This window comes from Rutilus rutilus (assembly GCF_951802725.1).
Source record: "Rutilus rutilus genome assembly, chromosome: 1".
Taxonomy (NCBI): Eukaryota; Metazoa; Chordata; class Actinopteri; order Cypriniformes; family Leuciscidae; genus Rutilus; species Rutilus rutilus.
In genome coordinates, this window is record NC_140209.1 from 9,233,435 (window position 1) to 9,250,747 (window position 17,313).

Genomic DNA, 17,313 nt, shown 5'->3' on the forward strand with positions numbered 1-17,313 from the left:
CACACACACACACACACACACACACACACACACACACACACACAGATTGTTAGTGAATCTGGTGAACATTAATTTGTACTACAGGAATCAATTAATTAAATGATTCAGAACAAAGATATACAATCTGAATCTAGAAGATTTGGATTGTGACAGATTGAGGAGAGGACGCTGGCGCTGTCTGTTTGCCGCTTCTCCTTCTGACCCCTGCTGATTTTAGATTTTAGATTCTTAATTTTTGAGCTCTGTCTTATACGTCTTTGTAGTTGTCGCTGAGTGAAGCATTTACCCGTTTTTGGACCTCCATGAACGGATTTCCAGCGGCTTTGTATGACCATGAAGTTTACCTGCTACCTTCCTCGTTAACAATCTCGACGCTTTCTAGCTGCAACTGTTAGTGGTATTGTCCCGGACAGTCCTTCAGCTGTTTTCGGTGAGGATTGGCACGTTTTGCCTCGGATCACTTGCCCAGCATCTACTGTATCTCTGTGCCACTAGCTTGCGGCAATTGGCAAACACCAGGCTAACACCCAACGCGATTGGCATGATGTTACCGATATAAACAGATTTGCAACTTCTGGATTTTAGTGGCCCTGGAAACACTGTGAGGTACACTGAGTGGGACAGAAATTCAGGAGCGGACTTCAGCCTGCTCCGACCCGTGCAGAAAATGACAATTCCTTCACACATTAAAATAGAACTTTTAAATACTCAATACTTGACAGGAAAAGCAAGCTCAATACACAATCACATCTTGGAAAATCGGACTGATTTCATGTGCCTCACTAAAACTTGGCATCAGCCAGAGGTTTATTCTGCCATGAATGAAGCCTGTCCTTCTGCTTACACCTACCTGCAGAAAGCTCAGCACTGGACGTGTTGGTGGCCTTGTGATAATACACCGAACTGAATTCAAACTGTCCACCCTGTCACTAACTGAGTTTTCCTCATTTGAATACTTAGCTTTCAAATGCAAACCTCCTTTTCCAATGACATCATTACTTATATACCGCCCACCCAAACCAAACTCAGCTTTCATTGAGGAAGTGCAGTACCTACTCACAACACTTTGTTCCACATCTGCCAACCTTGTAATACTTGGAGACATGAATATTCACGTTGACAGACACCCCCTCCTGCCACTAAGCTGCAGAATTCCTACAATTACTAGATTGTTTGAATCTTACACAGCATGTTGATGTCCCCACACACACACCAGAGGGCACACACTTGATCTGGTCATCACTGACTCTGCCTCTATTAACAATCTGCAAGTGCATGATCTTGGCGTATCTGACCACAAGTTAATCTCGGTGGAATTTCCATTCCTGACTCCACACTCCAAGCCCAAACGTCAAATCTTTTTTCGTAACATCAAAAACATCAACCCAAACACCATGACCCTGGATCTTCAGCATCTCTCCTCTGCTAACCTCTCAACAACCAGCGAATCCAGACACTCTGCAGACTTCTGGATCTTCACGCCCCCATCAAGACCAAAACAGTGTCCTTCGCCCGCTCAGCCCCATGGTACACCTCAGGGCTACGGAAAATGAAAGCGAGCCGTGTCCTTGAGCATCGTCTCAAAACATCTGCACTAACTGTACACAGACTAGCCTACAGAGAACATCAACAAGCCTACTCCAAGTCAATCAAAGATGCACGGTCACAGTACATTTCAGACACCATTAACAACAATCCTGGAAACTCTAAGCAGCTGTTCTCCACAATAAATCATCTCCTTAAACCTCAGACACAAACTCACACAGAAAACACAGAGGAATGCTGCAACAACTTTATCACTTTCTTTAGAACTGAAATAGACTCCATCCGATCACATCTCACTGGTCCCCCTGCACTACCTGCCCTTTCTGTCAGTTCACAGTCTGGATTCCCTCTCCACTGTGTCTCTGAGGTTTCACAATTTGAAATTGAGGGAATCTAAAATTAAAAAATTAAATCATACTCCTGTGCCCTGGATCCCTTTCCCACAATCCTGATAAAATCAAATCTCTCTGCCATAAGCCCACTTATCGTAAAAACAATAAACCACTCCCTTCGGTCTGGCCATGTTCCTTCCCCCTCTTAAAACTGCTGCTATTACACCACTTCTTAAAAAAACCCTCTTTGGACCCGGAAGCCTTCGCCAACTACAGGCCCATTTCCAGCCTTCCATTCCTTTCTAAAGTGTTGGAAAAAGCAGTTGCCGCTTAGCTCCAGGACCATCTCCAATATCACAACCTGTATGATAAGTTTCAGTCAGGCTTCCGGTCTGCCCACAGTACACAAACAGCTCAGGTCAGAGACACAAATGACCTTTTGATGGCTGCCGATGCTGGCTCTCCCTCACTTCTCTTCCTTCTTGACTTAACTGCAGCTTTTGACACTGTTGACCACAACATCCTCCTCAACCACCTCGACTGTGATATAAGACTATCAAATTCTGCCTTGGACTGGTTCACATTAGGGCTGTCACTTTTGATAAAAAACAAATTCGAACGGATATTGAATATCAAGCAATGTATTCAAATATATTCAAATATCTAAGAGAAAAATGTAAAATAAAGTTAACGAACAACCTCGATCCATCAGGAAACGCCACATGGTCGCTGAGGCCCTGTTTACACGAGAACGCTCCCGGGTGAAAACGTAAAAATATTTTATCAGATGTGCCTTTCGTTTAGACGGCGACGGCGTTTTTGGGGCTTAAAAACACAAAAAAGTGAAACCACCCTCCAGAGTGGAAATCTTAAAAACGCTCCACCGTCGCGTTTCCGTCTAAACGGTAAAAACGCAAAAGTCTGCTAGACAGTGAAGGCACCGATCAGTGCTTCACATTGCCACCTAGCTGCCTGGAGTGCATACTACATTGAATTTCACACACTTTTGCGTCACCGTATGCACGCAGATTCCCCCCCCCCCATAACGCTCGTCTAAACGCAGAATAAAAAGTGATCACTTTTGCGTTTTCTCTTCAGATCGTTTCCGTGTAAACGTAGCCTTAATTTCACTGCGCTTCATGAAGATTTTTTCTTTTGCATGAAAAAGCCATTCGCCGGTGATGTGTTAAAAGATAGCGGAGATTTACTCTTTTACCTTTGTTCTTTGATTAACATTAATGACACTTTACGACCAGCCGCTGCGGACAGAGACGCGATCTGACACGCGGCCCATTTTCTCACAAATCTCTACGTTTATTTAAATCATTTAAGACTGCTCTTATGAGGACACTCGACAAAACGGACATTTGGCATAATTTGTATGTTATGGTTTGTTCAAGCCCGAAAGAGAACTCGATACTGACACGCGTCTTTTCTGTGGGTCGTGTGTGTGTGTGTGTGTGTGTGTGTGTGTGTAATAGGCAGGAATTACAGTGCAGTCTACAGCGCTGTCTCTTTAGTCTTGTCGTTATCTTACATTTTCAAAAACAAGCTGACTATTGTTCGCTTGATTTGGTCATGGGCCTACGCTACAATGCGTTTAGAGCGGCCGCTACTGGATGAGATGGCAAACAATAAAATAAAAAGCACTGTCTAATCATAGACTGTAAAAATGCGCAAAACATGGCACTTTAAAAATCTGAGAGTTTATTTATAGTTCGATTTCGGATATTCCACGTCATGTTCGAATGCATATTCGAATATCGAATTGATGGAATTAATTGATTAACCATTAATGTCAGATTGATCAGATGAGGTGAATGTTTAGATTTGTCTGTGTTCATCACCTGTGCAGTCAGGGCTGGACATGTTGATATTCTGTTCTCTCCTCTGTTTCTTCAGCTGATCATCTTCTGTGACTCCTGACGTCTGCCTGTTCATCGTCCTGCAAGAGATTCATCGCAATATTTAAACTGTGTTCACATCGTATGGAGCTGCACATCTGCTGAGAGTCACAGGTTCGATTCCCATTCAGCAAACATACTGATCAAACATTCAGCTTCAATTCACTGCAAGTCACTTTAAATAAAATCATCTGGTGATTTACTGATGTAAATAAGCTGCTCTGTATTAAAAGTCCAAAATATAAAATCAGTTGAACAGCATGATAGGGATGCACTTATACCGAGCTCAAGTACTTATACTAGTAAAAATACTCCGATACCAAAAACCGATACCTCACGTGACGTAACTGACAGAACTTTCCAGTGCACAGAGACACTGGCTGCAGCAGACACATTGTCAAACTAAGCAGTGTGAAAATATTTCAAAATGAATGATGACAATCCACATATGGCAAGCTGCACGCTTTGTTCTGCATTCATATCAATAGCAGGTGCAAAATCCAGTACATATAATACAAGTAACTTGATAAAGACATCTAAAAATTAAAACACAAAAGTGAGCATGGAGAATTTGAGCAAGAAGTAGCACTCGGCAAGAAACGCTGCAGTAAACCATTGCAAGACAAGAGAAAATGTCAAGAGATACCCGAAGAGCTATACAAATAACAGAGGTGCTTACCCAATTCATTATTCTTGAAGATCAACCACTGTCAGTTGTTGATAATGTGGGTTTTAGTCACCTTGTTAATGTCTTGGAGCCGAAGTACGAGATTCCCAGTCGCCGGTATGTCACAGAGGTTGTATTACCACAGATACACAACACCGTGAAAAAGCACATCACTAGCATGCAGGGCTGGACTGGGACAGAAAATTGGCCCTGGCATTTTGGCCCAGACTGGCCCACTACATATGATCATAAACACCACCCATCTTTGAACGCCTTTGAATATGTTTTTGTTCAACTCCTATTATTTAAAACCACTAATGCCATGTAATGAGTGAGTATAAACGAGTGAGAGTTAACAGATGAAATAAGTACAAAATTGTAATTTATTAATACAATTGAACTATACTCCACAGTGATGAATCCAAAAAACAAGCTATAAGCTGCATTGGCATAGCAATACCAGTGTTTCTCACAGTAATTTTGGTAAAAGTGTGGTGGGTTGACCTCAGTCCTTCTAGGGGGGGTTTTGGGGCATGGTCCCCCAAAGAAAATTTTGTGTATTTTAATGTTAAATTCATCAATCGGGTGCAGTTTGAGGGTTCAAAATTAAAAGCTCCATTTTCAGTGTGAAAATATAACAAAGAAAAAATCAAACCTCTTTTAGTAACAGTGTCTGTCTATATTACACTACTACATAATAATAGTTATAATATTAATCTCATGACAGTAGCCTAATAATAGCCATATATTTTAAAACAAATACACTGAAAAATAAAGAAAACTTTCATAATTAGTTTTGTACTAATTTCTATACTTGAAAGAGATAAGCACATGATCTTTTATTTTGACGGAAACTGCATCAAGCTTTTATTTTGGCGGAAAACATGGATAAAACCGCGTCTCATTAAACTTCTAGTAAATTTCTGTAATCGTCAACTATACAGATGTGGAAAAAATCTGTAACTGGGTAATGGGTTCCTACACTCATAGCCAAAGTGTTTTGAAAGTAGTTCTGCTTACCGCAGGCTCTACACTTTCTCATCTCTCTCCTGATCCTCCTCACTGTCCTCCTCATCAGCCACTGGAGCTGATGAAGGTCCTGCTGCTGCAGAAAACATATATATCTTGACACATTTTACAGCGTCTGCTTGAAGGGTCTGTATCTATTTTTCGCGCTATTTCTCTGCACATTCCTTGCATTTCCTCTCCATCTCTCAGACTATTTTGACAGATACACACTTGACACTGCACGCTCGCTCAGAGCCCAGAGGGGGGGGGAGGTGTTTAAAGATGTGATTGGGCCAGCCCAGTGTCAATCAACAAAACAACCAATGGGCCGCTGATCTACGCGTTTCATGGGCCGGTCTGTCAGTGGAAAAAAAACCAACGCTTACTTTTTTTTTTGACCAATGCATTACACCGGCACTAACCCAGCGCCGTCAATTAAACAAAACAAAACGAATGGGCCGCCGATGTACGAGTTTTATCGGGCGTAAAAAAAAAAAAAAAAAGTATGAGATGTATCGGCCCAAAAGCACGTCGGCCCACCGGGCATTTGCTCGGTATGCCAGATTACCAGTCCAGCCCTGCTAGCATGACATAAAAGCAACTAGCTTTACCACTGACATTTGCAATTGTAGTGTAACTCTTTATTTACACCGCTTACTTCTGTGGCACGCTAAAGATAGGTGCCGAGTCTATTTTTGACGGACGCTTCCAAGCCGCACCGTAAATACAAAATAAAAGTAAAAAAATCCTGTCAATTTCAAAATAAACTCCCTGTGCAGACTCCCAATTGTATTGCACAAAAATATATTCTCAGTAGAAACCCAAAAATCAAGAAAAAACACGTCAGACAGGCAAGTAATGTGATCTCGCGCATCCAGTCGCTTCGCTTTTGAAATGCTCCAGGTGTGAGTTGGCACCGCGTGGAGGACGGAACAAAACCTTTTTGGAGCCGTAATGCGCCACAGACGCGTAAATAAGAGGTAAGTCCATTGTCTCTCATTAGCTTAACGGCACAATGGATAGATGGGGATTTCAATCTACAACAAATCATGCTCCATGCAAAGCAATTCCGAGGCTCACACACGGGTCAGACTTGGTAATTCACGAAAGTTCTGTACATGTTTTGTTGTGGGACAATGGCAGAAACATGATCAATGGGATGGAGGAGGCCGGAGTTTCTAGTCTTCGGTGTGTGGCACATACGCTGTCACAGAGGGTCTGGTATCACAGCACAGCATTGCTGAAGCCGTAGGAGTCGGGCTCAAAATAGTCGGCCATTTTAAACAGGATATCTAGATACAGCTCGGTCAGCCCATTAAAAGACTCCAAAAAGACGTGCAGAATCGTTGAAATAGCACATTCTACATGGTGCAGTCTCTGAGCACAAATGGGCCACTGGTTTGTTTGTGTCTGGTAACAAGCTCCCTCCAACTTTAACCCTAAAACAGGCAACGTGACCTGGGAGTCACATAGTTTTTATTGTCTTTGTTGGGGCATAAGAACGATTTTTTCATCAAATCCTTTTATCATTTATCACAGCTTGGTCTGTCTTGAGTATGCTGGTCACATGATTTGCTTCAAGTTTTTTGTGATAAATTATTCAGTAGGGCTGGGCAATAATTCGATCTCGATACGGAATCGCGATCAAATTTTGAACGATTTCGATAATATGCTTGGGACATGTTATTCGATATCACATGAAAAAGTAAGCGCAACAACAACAGTATCAGCAGTGTGGCTACAGTAACCAGAAGGAGAGTGAGAGAGAGGGAGAGGGAAAAAAGTTGGAAAAAGGAGAAAAAAATTGCGAAACTGAAGTCGAGGACAGCGAAAATAATGCCGAACGTGAAGGCGACATGACTACATCACTCAAGACCGAAGACATTGTTGAAAAAAAAAGGTAACACGACGTCAATTGTGTGGACGTGGTTTGGATATGGCAAAAGCGACCAGGAGCAGGCGAAGCCAGTCTGCAAAATATGCCGGCGGTTGGTACCAGCCAGGACGGGGAACACAACAAATCTTTTCCACCACCTGAGACGGCACCACCCCAGTAATTACTCTGAGAGTGTGACTCTGCGGGCTCAAGCTAGCACGACACCACACACACAGCCAAGAAAGACCATTACGTCGCCTGTTAGCATCGCTAGCGGGAGCGGCTCTGTTAAACAACAATCCATCCAGCCGTGCTTTGCAGCCATTTCCCCGTATGAAAAACAATCAAAGCGGAGCAAAAATATAACGAGTAAGGGTTAATGACTGATGAGGTGTCCATTGTCAGATATTAATAGACAACGGCGAGGCGTGAACAGTCCGACGTGCAGCGGAGGACGGTTGCCTCCGCCGAAGTCCTTCTTTGAAAGCATATAAAACTCTGTATGAGCGAAAGCGGTCATATAGGGATTGTCAAAGTTTTTTTTTTTTTCGTCACCTTACTGAATTTTTCGTCAACGATACCAGGGACACCGAAGCACCGGGGAACATGAAATTTGGTGGGCATGTAGCCCCACTAGACTTCTAAGGAAAAATTTCGTTTGGTCCCCGGGGGTCACTCCCCCCCCGCGCTGGACCCCCCCCAAACCCCAAAAAATGCAGTTTTTCCTAAATAACTACCTGAACCGTGGCACCGAGGATGAAGACATTTTTATGGTATGTTGGTCTACTAGACTTTTACGGAAAAATTTCGTTTGGTCCCCGGGGGCCACTCCCCCCCCCCCCCCCCCCCGCGCTGGGGCCCCCGTAAATTTTTCGTCAACGATACCAGGGACACCGAAGCACCGGGGAACATGAAATTTGGTGGGCATGTAGCCCCACTAGACTTCTAAGGAAAAATTTCGTTTGGTCCCCGGGGGCCACTCCCCCCCCACGCTGGGCCCCCCCAAACCCCAAAAAATGCAGTTTTTCCTAAATAACTACCTGAACCGTGGCACCGAGGATGAAGAAATTTTTATGGTATGTTGGTCTACTAGACTTTTACGGAAAAATTTCGTTTGGTCCCCGGGGGCCACTTCCCCCCCCCCGCGCTGGGGCCCCCGTAAATTTTTTGTCAACGATACCAGGGACACCGAAACACCGGGGAACATGAAATTTGGTGGGCATGTAGCCCCACTAGACTTCTACGGAAAAATTTCGTTTGGTCCCCAGGGGCCACTCCCCCCCCGCGCTGGGCCCCCCCAAACCCAAAAAAATGCAGTTTTTCCTAAATAACTACCTGAACCGTGGCACCGAGGATGAAGAAATTTTTATGGTATGTTGGTCTACTAGACTTTTACGGAAAAATTTCGTTTGGTCCCCGGGGGCCACTCCCCCCCCTGCGCTGGGGCCCCCGTAAATTTTTCGTCAACAATACCAGGGACACCGAAGCACCGGGGAACATGAAATTTGGTGGGCATGTAGCCCCACTACACTTCTAAGGAAAAATTTCGTTTGGTCCCCGGGGGCCACTCCCCCCCCACGCTGGGCCCCCCCAAACCCCAAAAAATGCAGTTTTTCCTAAATAACTACCTGAATCGTGGCACCGAGGATGAAGAAATTCTTATGGTATGTTGGTCTAGTAGACTGTTACGGAAAATTTTCGTTTGGTCCCCAGGGGCCACTTCCCCCCCCCCCCCTGCGCTGGGGCCCCCATAAATTTTTCGGCAACGATACCAGGGACACCGAAACACCGGGGAACATGAAATTTGGGGGGCATGTAGCCCCACTAGACTTTTTGTTTGGGCCACTTATTCATTTATGTGCACATTTAGTGACTGTACACTCATCGGCCTGTAGATGGTGCTGTTGAGCGAAGGGTTGCTGGTTTAGGATGATACTGTCACACACACATGCAGGAATACAAACAAACGCAAGCATGCACACACACTGACATCCACACGCACAGACACACACCCATACACACACATACAAATCCACATGCACAGACACACAAACACACACGCGCACACATGTACGCACACATACATACACGCACACACACACACACACACACACACACATACACAAACACACACACATACACACACACACACACACACACACACACACACACACACACACACACACAGAGAGACAGGCATGCACATACTATTACTTTTTTTAGGTATATACATAAACACGCAATACAGCCAAATTACTCCACGTCATTTATTTTTGTGGAAAGCCAGTGCAGGCCTGAGTGGCGGTCATATTTTGTACCGCGATGCGGTACATCTAGTTACATCACATTTTAGTAGTTATCAAAAATTTGATATCATTTTAAAGCTTACAAACTCAGAATTAATTCTTTGAATACCGTTTTGAAATTGGATGTTGCGTTACCATAGAAACGGCACTCTAAATTCTTTAATCTGGCTCCTCCCCCATAATTTATGATCAAAACCTTTTCTAATCTTGACAAAATATTGTCAGAAAGGTCTGAGTCTCAAGGTTCGATATTTTGTGACAGAAGTGATATTTGGACAGAAATGTATTAATTTGTAACAGCAGAATGCATACAATTAAATTCAATGGAATGTATGTCACCTAGTTTCTATTTTTGTTATTACGCCTAAACAAAATCTCATGGGAACTTCAAGTTTTGTGATATCAACTTCAAATTTGGAACACAACTTGGTTGGATATATGGCTTTGATTTTATATTAATTTTAGAGTAGAAAATATTTTGTAAAATATATATTTTATATAAAAGAATATTAAGTACAGTACATGATTTACTGTCAATTTAAACTTCCATAACTTTTTCATACTTTCTTTTTTTTAAGTGCTTTCACTTCAGCAATAATCTGCTGAGTGTTTTCTTTAAAACAAGACCAAACTTAGGTCTTTAGCCGAAAACATTCTTAAATTACAACCATTTCAGTTTGAATGGTGCATTTTAATGTCCATTCTCAAAAAGGAGGGTGAGAGTTAAGGGGTTAAAGTTCAATTTTAATGGTAACGCAAGGTCCGATTTCAAGTTCGGACAAGTTCAGTTTTCACAGGCTGAATCTTGAGTTTGTTAGCTTTCAAATTATATATAATTTGTCAACATTAGGCCAGATTAAGTAATTGTTTTAAACATGCAGTGGCAAGTGGGCCAGTAACAGTTAACAGATTAATGCCTTGGTCCTTTTTTTTATATGTGATGCGATCTGGGAAAACCCACCACATGGTGAAATTTTACCTATTACAGGTATTTTTACAGGTTACCTATTTGATATCATATGGAAGCTGGTATCAAGCCCTTTCCAAAACTGTTTTTATTTTTATCATAGCTTGTTGGTAGTGTATTGAAGGCTGTAGAATGCACTGATTGCTATTACGGTTCTAAATCACCATAGAGTATTAATACACAATTAATGTCCAGTAACTAGGAGAGGAGTAAAGAAACCAGAGTCAAAGATCAAATTCACTCACTGTATTGATTGATACATTTTCTCACAATGTCAACAAAATGTAAATATCACAATAAACAGCGTAGGCCTATGTAAAATAAACAAACAATAAAAACAATGTGGTTATAGTCAAAAGATACAATTATATTAAGAGAGGGCAACAAAGTGGTGGTAATAAGTAAGTGTACTCAGTTTTAAGAAGTCCCAAGTATTCCAGAGGAAGTCCACTTAATGGAAGAATGGTGCAGAAACGTCGGTCCTCAGACGCGATGCCGTCTGGTCCTGATAGGGTTAATATGATGATGCTCAAAAGGGCCTGTAGCTTCGTGTGCTGTGACGTTCAGTGTGTGTTTGTGTGATGGGTTTGTGTGATATGGTCAGCTGGACAAATGTAGATAAACGTGTGTGTGGTTCTATAATAAAACAAACAAACTCAATTAGTTTCTGTTACAACTCTTACAATAAAAATGCTGCGTCATTATCACATCACGTGATTGAACGTGAGAGACATCACAACTTGTGATACATGCATAATATAGCAGCTGTTCTTTTATAACTGAAGAAATTTCTTGTTTGATGCATTAAACAGAATATCAAACAATGATTATTAGACAAAATAAATGTAAGATAATGACTTACAGTCTGCAATGACGCGCAAATATTCACCACAGAAATCCAAAAGGAAAAAACAGGTTTAATTAACTGTCACCGTCAGGACACTTGGCACTCTTTTTTTTATTGCCTTTTTCTTCATATCACACATTTTAGTAATTATCACAAATTAGGTATCATTTGAAAGCTTACAAACTAAACATTCATATTAATTGAGGCGAGCGAGATCATTTAAGCACTCTCCCAGCGATCAAATCAAAAATGCAAAGAAGGTCGGCACTCTAAAATTTGAGCCGAAACGTTTGTCAACTTATCTCCTGTCAAGAATATAAAAAAATAACTAATTTCAGGCCAAAATTCAACACAACTTGGGAAACAATCAGAAACACAAGAACACGCTAATTTAATAAAAATAATCAATGTTTTCATCTTTATTTACATTTTTGATCATTTGCTTTGCTGGGTCTGAGAGGAAGAGTTGTTTTGCAGCTTTTGTTAAATACTCTTAAACGTGTCTATGGTAAATTGTAAACTGCATTTATATAGTGCTTTCACAGACCACCAAAGTGCTTTACATATAGCCTCACATTCACCCATTCACTCACTCATTCACACACCAACGGTTGTTAAATACTCTTAAAAGTGTCTATGGTATGTTTAATTATATCCACAATAATCTTAAACTGAGCAGCTGTTTCTTTCACCTGAAGGATATATTTCAGCGTTTCTGATTTGATTTCTTCTGCATTTCTCTTGTGTGCTGGTTGATTCATTTCTGAGAGCTCTTTTGAATCTTGAACAATACTGTAAACATCAAAAGCAAGAGGCACAACTGAGAGTGTGCCAGTGAACGCTGCTGCCTTAAGGAAAGATTTGGCAGTTTGTGCAGTCCCACGCACAGCTTTGGCAGTCTGAGTAGTCCCACGTGTAGCACTGACACCTTTCACACGCATTTCTTCTGCAGCCTCTGCACACATTTCCCTAATTTTAGCCGTATTAGCTAGATGTGCAATATGTGATGATATGTCTCCAGCACCTCTTGCTGCTCTCTGAAACTCATGCTGCTTTAATGTCTCCTTTGGAAATTCCCTTTTCTCTGTGATGTTACAAATTTTACCCAGAAGATCAATCATTGGGAAGATTGTGCTCTGGAAATCATTGATGATCTTCTCAATAGTCCCGCATAGGGTTTTCTGCTTGATCGCGTTAGTAATGTTAGATGCTCCACTCGTGACTCCTCCAGCTACTCCAGCCACAGCTCCAGCAGCAGAAAGAGCCAAAGAAGCACCAAATGTGAACGGGGCCAACGCCAGACCCACTAGTGCTGAGACTCCTCCCGCGGCTCCTATGGATGATCCTACCAATCTGCCCTTCATAGTGTTCTTGTGCATGGACTCCAGGTTATCTGTGATGTCGTTCAGATCCTTTATTTGCTTTGTCAGAGTTTGATGATTTCTGTTAAATTCTGATTTGAGTTCTTCAATGCTTCTTTTCAATTCAAGTGCCCTGAAATATCAAACCTTTTATCAGGATTAAAGAGTATTTGATTGCTTTAGTCTTATTGGTCATAAAAAGAGAACACATTCTGTTAACGTACATTGAATAACTAACCACTATAAAATAACTCGTACTAGTATTCAACCACTCAATATTTGCCTTGATGTGACTTAAAATATTGCTGCACTTCTAATACCATCAATAAACTGATTAAGTCAAGACAAGCTTACCTTTGAAAAATGTCTTCTGTTTGATTTTCATCACCTGCATTTGATGTAAAGCAAAATCAAAGAATATGATAGTAAATAATATGCAATATAAGTTACTTTTTTTAATTTGTCTATATTTTCTATTGCAATTAATTATCTTATACAGGGCTCCAGACTGTGGAGCTATAGTGGTTGCATTTGCAACCAAAAATATTAATTTGCGAGTGATATTTTTTTGTTGAGATCATCATAGCTGAGAATATAAATGTACATGTAATGCCTTTTTATGGGCTTTTTCTGTGACGAGTAAACTGTTTATCATAGCAAGTGGCCTATGTTACAATAGGCCTACTCATTTAAAATAATTTAAATATTCTAATCATTCTATTTTCATTTCTGAGCTGCAACAGCTTTAAGCTAATCTGTGTTCTTCATGTCAAAAGTAGGACTGTCATAAATAAAATCCATTTACTATCAGGGATTTGTTGTGTCATGTCATGCTGCATCCCGCGTAGCAGCATCAATGAGTGTAATTCTACTGTCATTGTCACATCCTGTTTAATTAATGTTCTTTCATGATTGAAACAAATTGAGCTCAATCGGCTCGATTAAGGCGTTTACATGAAGGCTTTCGAGAGCGATTTAGCCGTCAATCTGATTACTAACAGATAATTTGTTTGCATGTAAACGTAGCCAGTGATGCTGAAATAATTGACACCGATTCTGTGTAAAGAACAGGGCTGGGTTTCCCGAAACCTTCTTAAAGGGATAGTTCACCTAAAAATGAAAATTCTGTCATCATTTACTCACCCTCAAGTTGTTTAAAACCTGTATGAATTTGTTTTTTTTCTGCTGAACACAAAAGAAGATATTTTGAAAAATGTCGGTAACCTGATAGTTGATGGACCCCATTGACTTCCATAGTATTTTTTTTCCTACTATTGAAGTCAATGGGGTCCATCAACTGTTTGGTTACCGACATTTTTCAAAATATCTTCTTTTGTGTTCAGCAGAAAAAACAAATTCATAGAGGTTTGAAACAACTTGAGGGTGAGTAAATGATGACAGAATTTTCATTTTTGGGTGAACTAACCCTTTAACACTGTTGACCATCTATACGAATATAATTCTGAAGTTTTAATACACACAGACAGTGTTCAGTAGGCTAATTCAAGTGTTTTCATGCAAAGAATAAAATTGTCATTACAATGATTGTTGTTAGAATTTTAATTATATTATTATATAATACAATTTTATAAATGTATTTTAATTAAAGAGTCAGTGAAATAGGCTACTGTCAGTTAAGTCCTATTCGGACGCTAATATTGTTTCTCATGGGCTCGTACAGTATTTTAAACATTTACAGGGGTAAGTCTGTGATTTTAGTGCCGTCCGAATCAGTGTTTTTTCTCACCCAACCCGCGTAAAAATCCCTGGTCATATTAGTACCTACTGTTTTTTGACAAACAGGTCGTGTGGTAGCCTAATTTAATTGCCGTCTGAATCCACATCTCCGAGTTTACAAAAAGAGATTCAAAATCCACTGTTTAAATCCACTGCCGAGCACCGTACGTGACGTACACTTTTATTTACTGAAATGCTGGAAAGTATTTATAAGAACAATATTTCATCGCAGCTCCACCTCAGCAAACAAAAATGGGAAAGAGAAGAAAGCACATAAAAAATTTAAATGGTTATTATGGCAGCAATATATGATAGCCTACAATTTTAAAATATGTAGGCTAGGCTATTATAGGCTAGTATAGTTTGGATTATTTTTTTAAATATCCCATGAGTCCTAATGAATGCAATTTAAACTATTTCTGAAGTGCTTATTTTATAAAAAAACACCGCTTTCTCACATAAACAGCCCCTGCACGAGAGAATAATTGATTCTCGAGCCATCGACACTCAGCATCATCGCCGCGGACAGCGCCGGTTAACGTCGCACGTAAGAAGGTATATCTTAAGCGGCTTCCTAAGGTATAGTTCGGGGAACACACCTAGAAATGGTATACCTTCAGTTAAGTTATACCTTAAGAGTCTTCGTAGCGCGCTAAGAGACAACGTTATCGGGAAACTCAGCCCAGTTCTTTGTGACTGTTGTTCTCAAGCTGAAGAAGCTGTTTAATTTCCTTAAATTATGTTTACAAAATAAATAAAACGTCAATTCTCATGTGGCTTTTTTTGTTCAACTGCTTCGCAAATGATATTATTTATTTTTTGGTCTGGAATCCTAATATATTTTATACCAGGTTGTGATTTCTGAGGGTTATTTGTTTTTTTAATCAACACAAGATTAATTTATCCATCTCCTTTTGGCTTTCACCACAGCAGAATCTGCACATTGGACTTCACACAGGTTTTTTCACCAGATGCCCATCCGGACGCAACCCAACACTGAAAGCTTACTAATTTGTGCAACTCCAGTGTTGGGACATACACTCACAGCCAATTTAGCATATCCAATCCAGTCACTGCAATGGTGATCCGTTTCTTGGAATAAGTTTCCTTGCCTCCCTTTATAGTCAACAGTTTAACGGCGAATTTAAAAATTGAATAATAAAATGATTAATCTTTTTTTTGACGCCAAAACACAAACTATAGCCTATTTCAGTGGTTATTAATCCTGCACATTTTGTACGTATCTCTTATCACTTATCACAGAAGTTTGTTCTATTTGGACCGTAAGTTCCCTGCGAAGTGAACTTCACAGGATACTCCGCCATGATTCCAGTTCGAAGGGAGCGTATATGTAAGTGTACGAAATGTGAATTTAAATTGTATTTATTTACAGAGGTATATTAACTCAAACTTCTCTAGTAAGTTTGGTCTGTGCGTGTGTGTGTAAAGATGCTGCAGGCCGTGGCGCAGCGCAAATCTGTGAATGAGTGTTCCGAGGTGAAGCCTTCAACAGATTTCCCGTGCTCAGGGAGTAGGGAGCAATGAACACTGTGTAGGGATGCTGTCAATCACAACACAGTTCATTCATGGAGCTCTCTTCTCACGAGCTAATGTTTTGAATCAGGTGTGTTAAATAAGAGAGACATGCAAAACATGCAGAGTGGGGGTCGCGAGGATAGGAGTAAAAACCACGTGTTATCAGGTGATTTTCACCATTTTGAGTAATATTTACACCTCCAAGCATGTTGAAACCAGTAAATTTACGCTTGACCACGTATAAATGAGTGTGTTGAGCACACTTTCAGGTTAATTTTGTGGCAGTTTGCACAACGACTTGGTGAAGATATTCTCCTCATCTGTAGCGTTACATATCTGCGGGAATCTGGCTGCTGGAAGCTGGTTTAAAACGTTCTCACAATCATTTTTTTTTTTAACCATTTTGAGAGGAGTAATATTTACATATGTGGTTTAAACAGTCAGATGCTTTTACACATGTCCACTTCTGAATGAAACGCGTTTCAGACCTCCTCCTGAAATGGTCTGAGTGATCAGATTTAAATTTATCATAAAAATGTTTGGCTTTTCACGATTGGATAGCCATCCAAAACGCATGAAGTCACCAAGTGTAAGGTCAAAAGTGACTGTGGCAAATCCATTAACAATTTATATAATATAACAATGTGTATACATATATATCTTTCAGTCAGGTTCTCACCTTCCATACTGCTTAGAAGCCTCATTAAAAAGTCTATGGGCCAAAGTAAATGATGTTTTCCAGTCTGGCTCACATCTCCTGTGCTTTCAGTCTTCTTCAACTCCATTACAGCATCTTGAATGTTCATCTTGAGAAGGTCTGCAATGATCATCTTCACTCGAAACTGTTCGGCAAGCAAAGTCTTATCTTCACTCCGTGGCTTTACACAAGTCAGAATCCGTTCCAGTTGTGACTTGTGTGAATCTATAGCCTTTTCAGCCATAACAAGGTCAGGTAGTGCTTTAGCAATATAACCACCATCTTTCTTCATAACTGTGGCCAGTGCACGATTACAGAGAGGAATATACTCCCAGCAAACACCGTCCTCCAAAGCTTTGGTGTACATCTCAATGCTCTCTGCAAGGCATCCCTTCTCACGAAGATTGTCTCCAGACCTGATGTAATAGTAGACCATAGTGGATGGAGACTGTTTACTTAAAAGTTTCTGCTTTGCATTTGACAAGTCCTTTTCCAGCTGTTTCTTTAGCGTCTCAATGGATGTTTCCACA

General features: G+C 40.7%; 1 protein-coding gene across 1 annotated transcript; it reads right to left on the reverse strand.

Moving 5' to 3' along the window:
• Positions 1-10,837: 10,837 nt before the first annotated feature.
• On the reverse strand, positions 10,838-17,070 carry LOC311287093 (apolipoprotein L6-like). The gene is made up of 3 exons (XM_084403687.1): positions 16,766-17,070; positions 13,168-13,201; positions 10,838-12,946 (listed from the first exon to the last, which is right to left on the reverse strand). The coding sequence occupies exons 1-3, from the start codon at positions 17,025-17,027 to the stop codon at positions 12,067-12,069; spliced, it is 1,176 nt and encodes a 391-aa protein (XP_084259813.1). The 5' UTR covers positions 17,028-17,070; the 3' UTR covers positions 10,838-12,066.
• Positions 17,071-17,313: the final 243 nt, after the last annotated feature.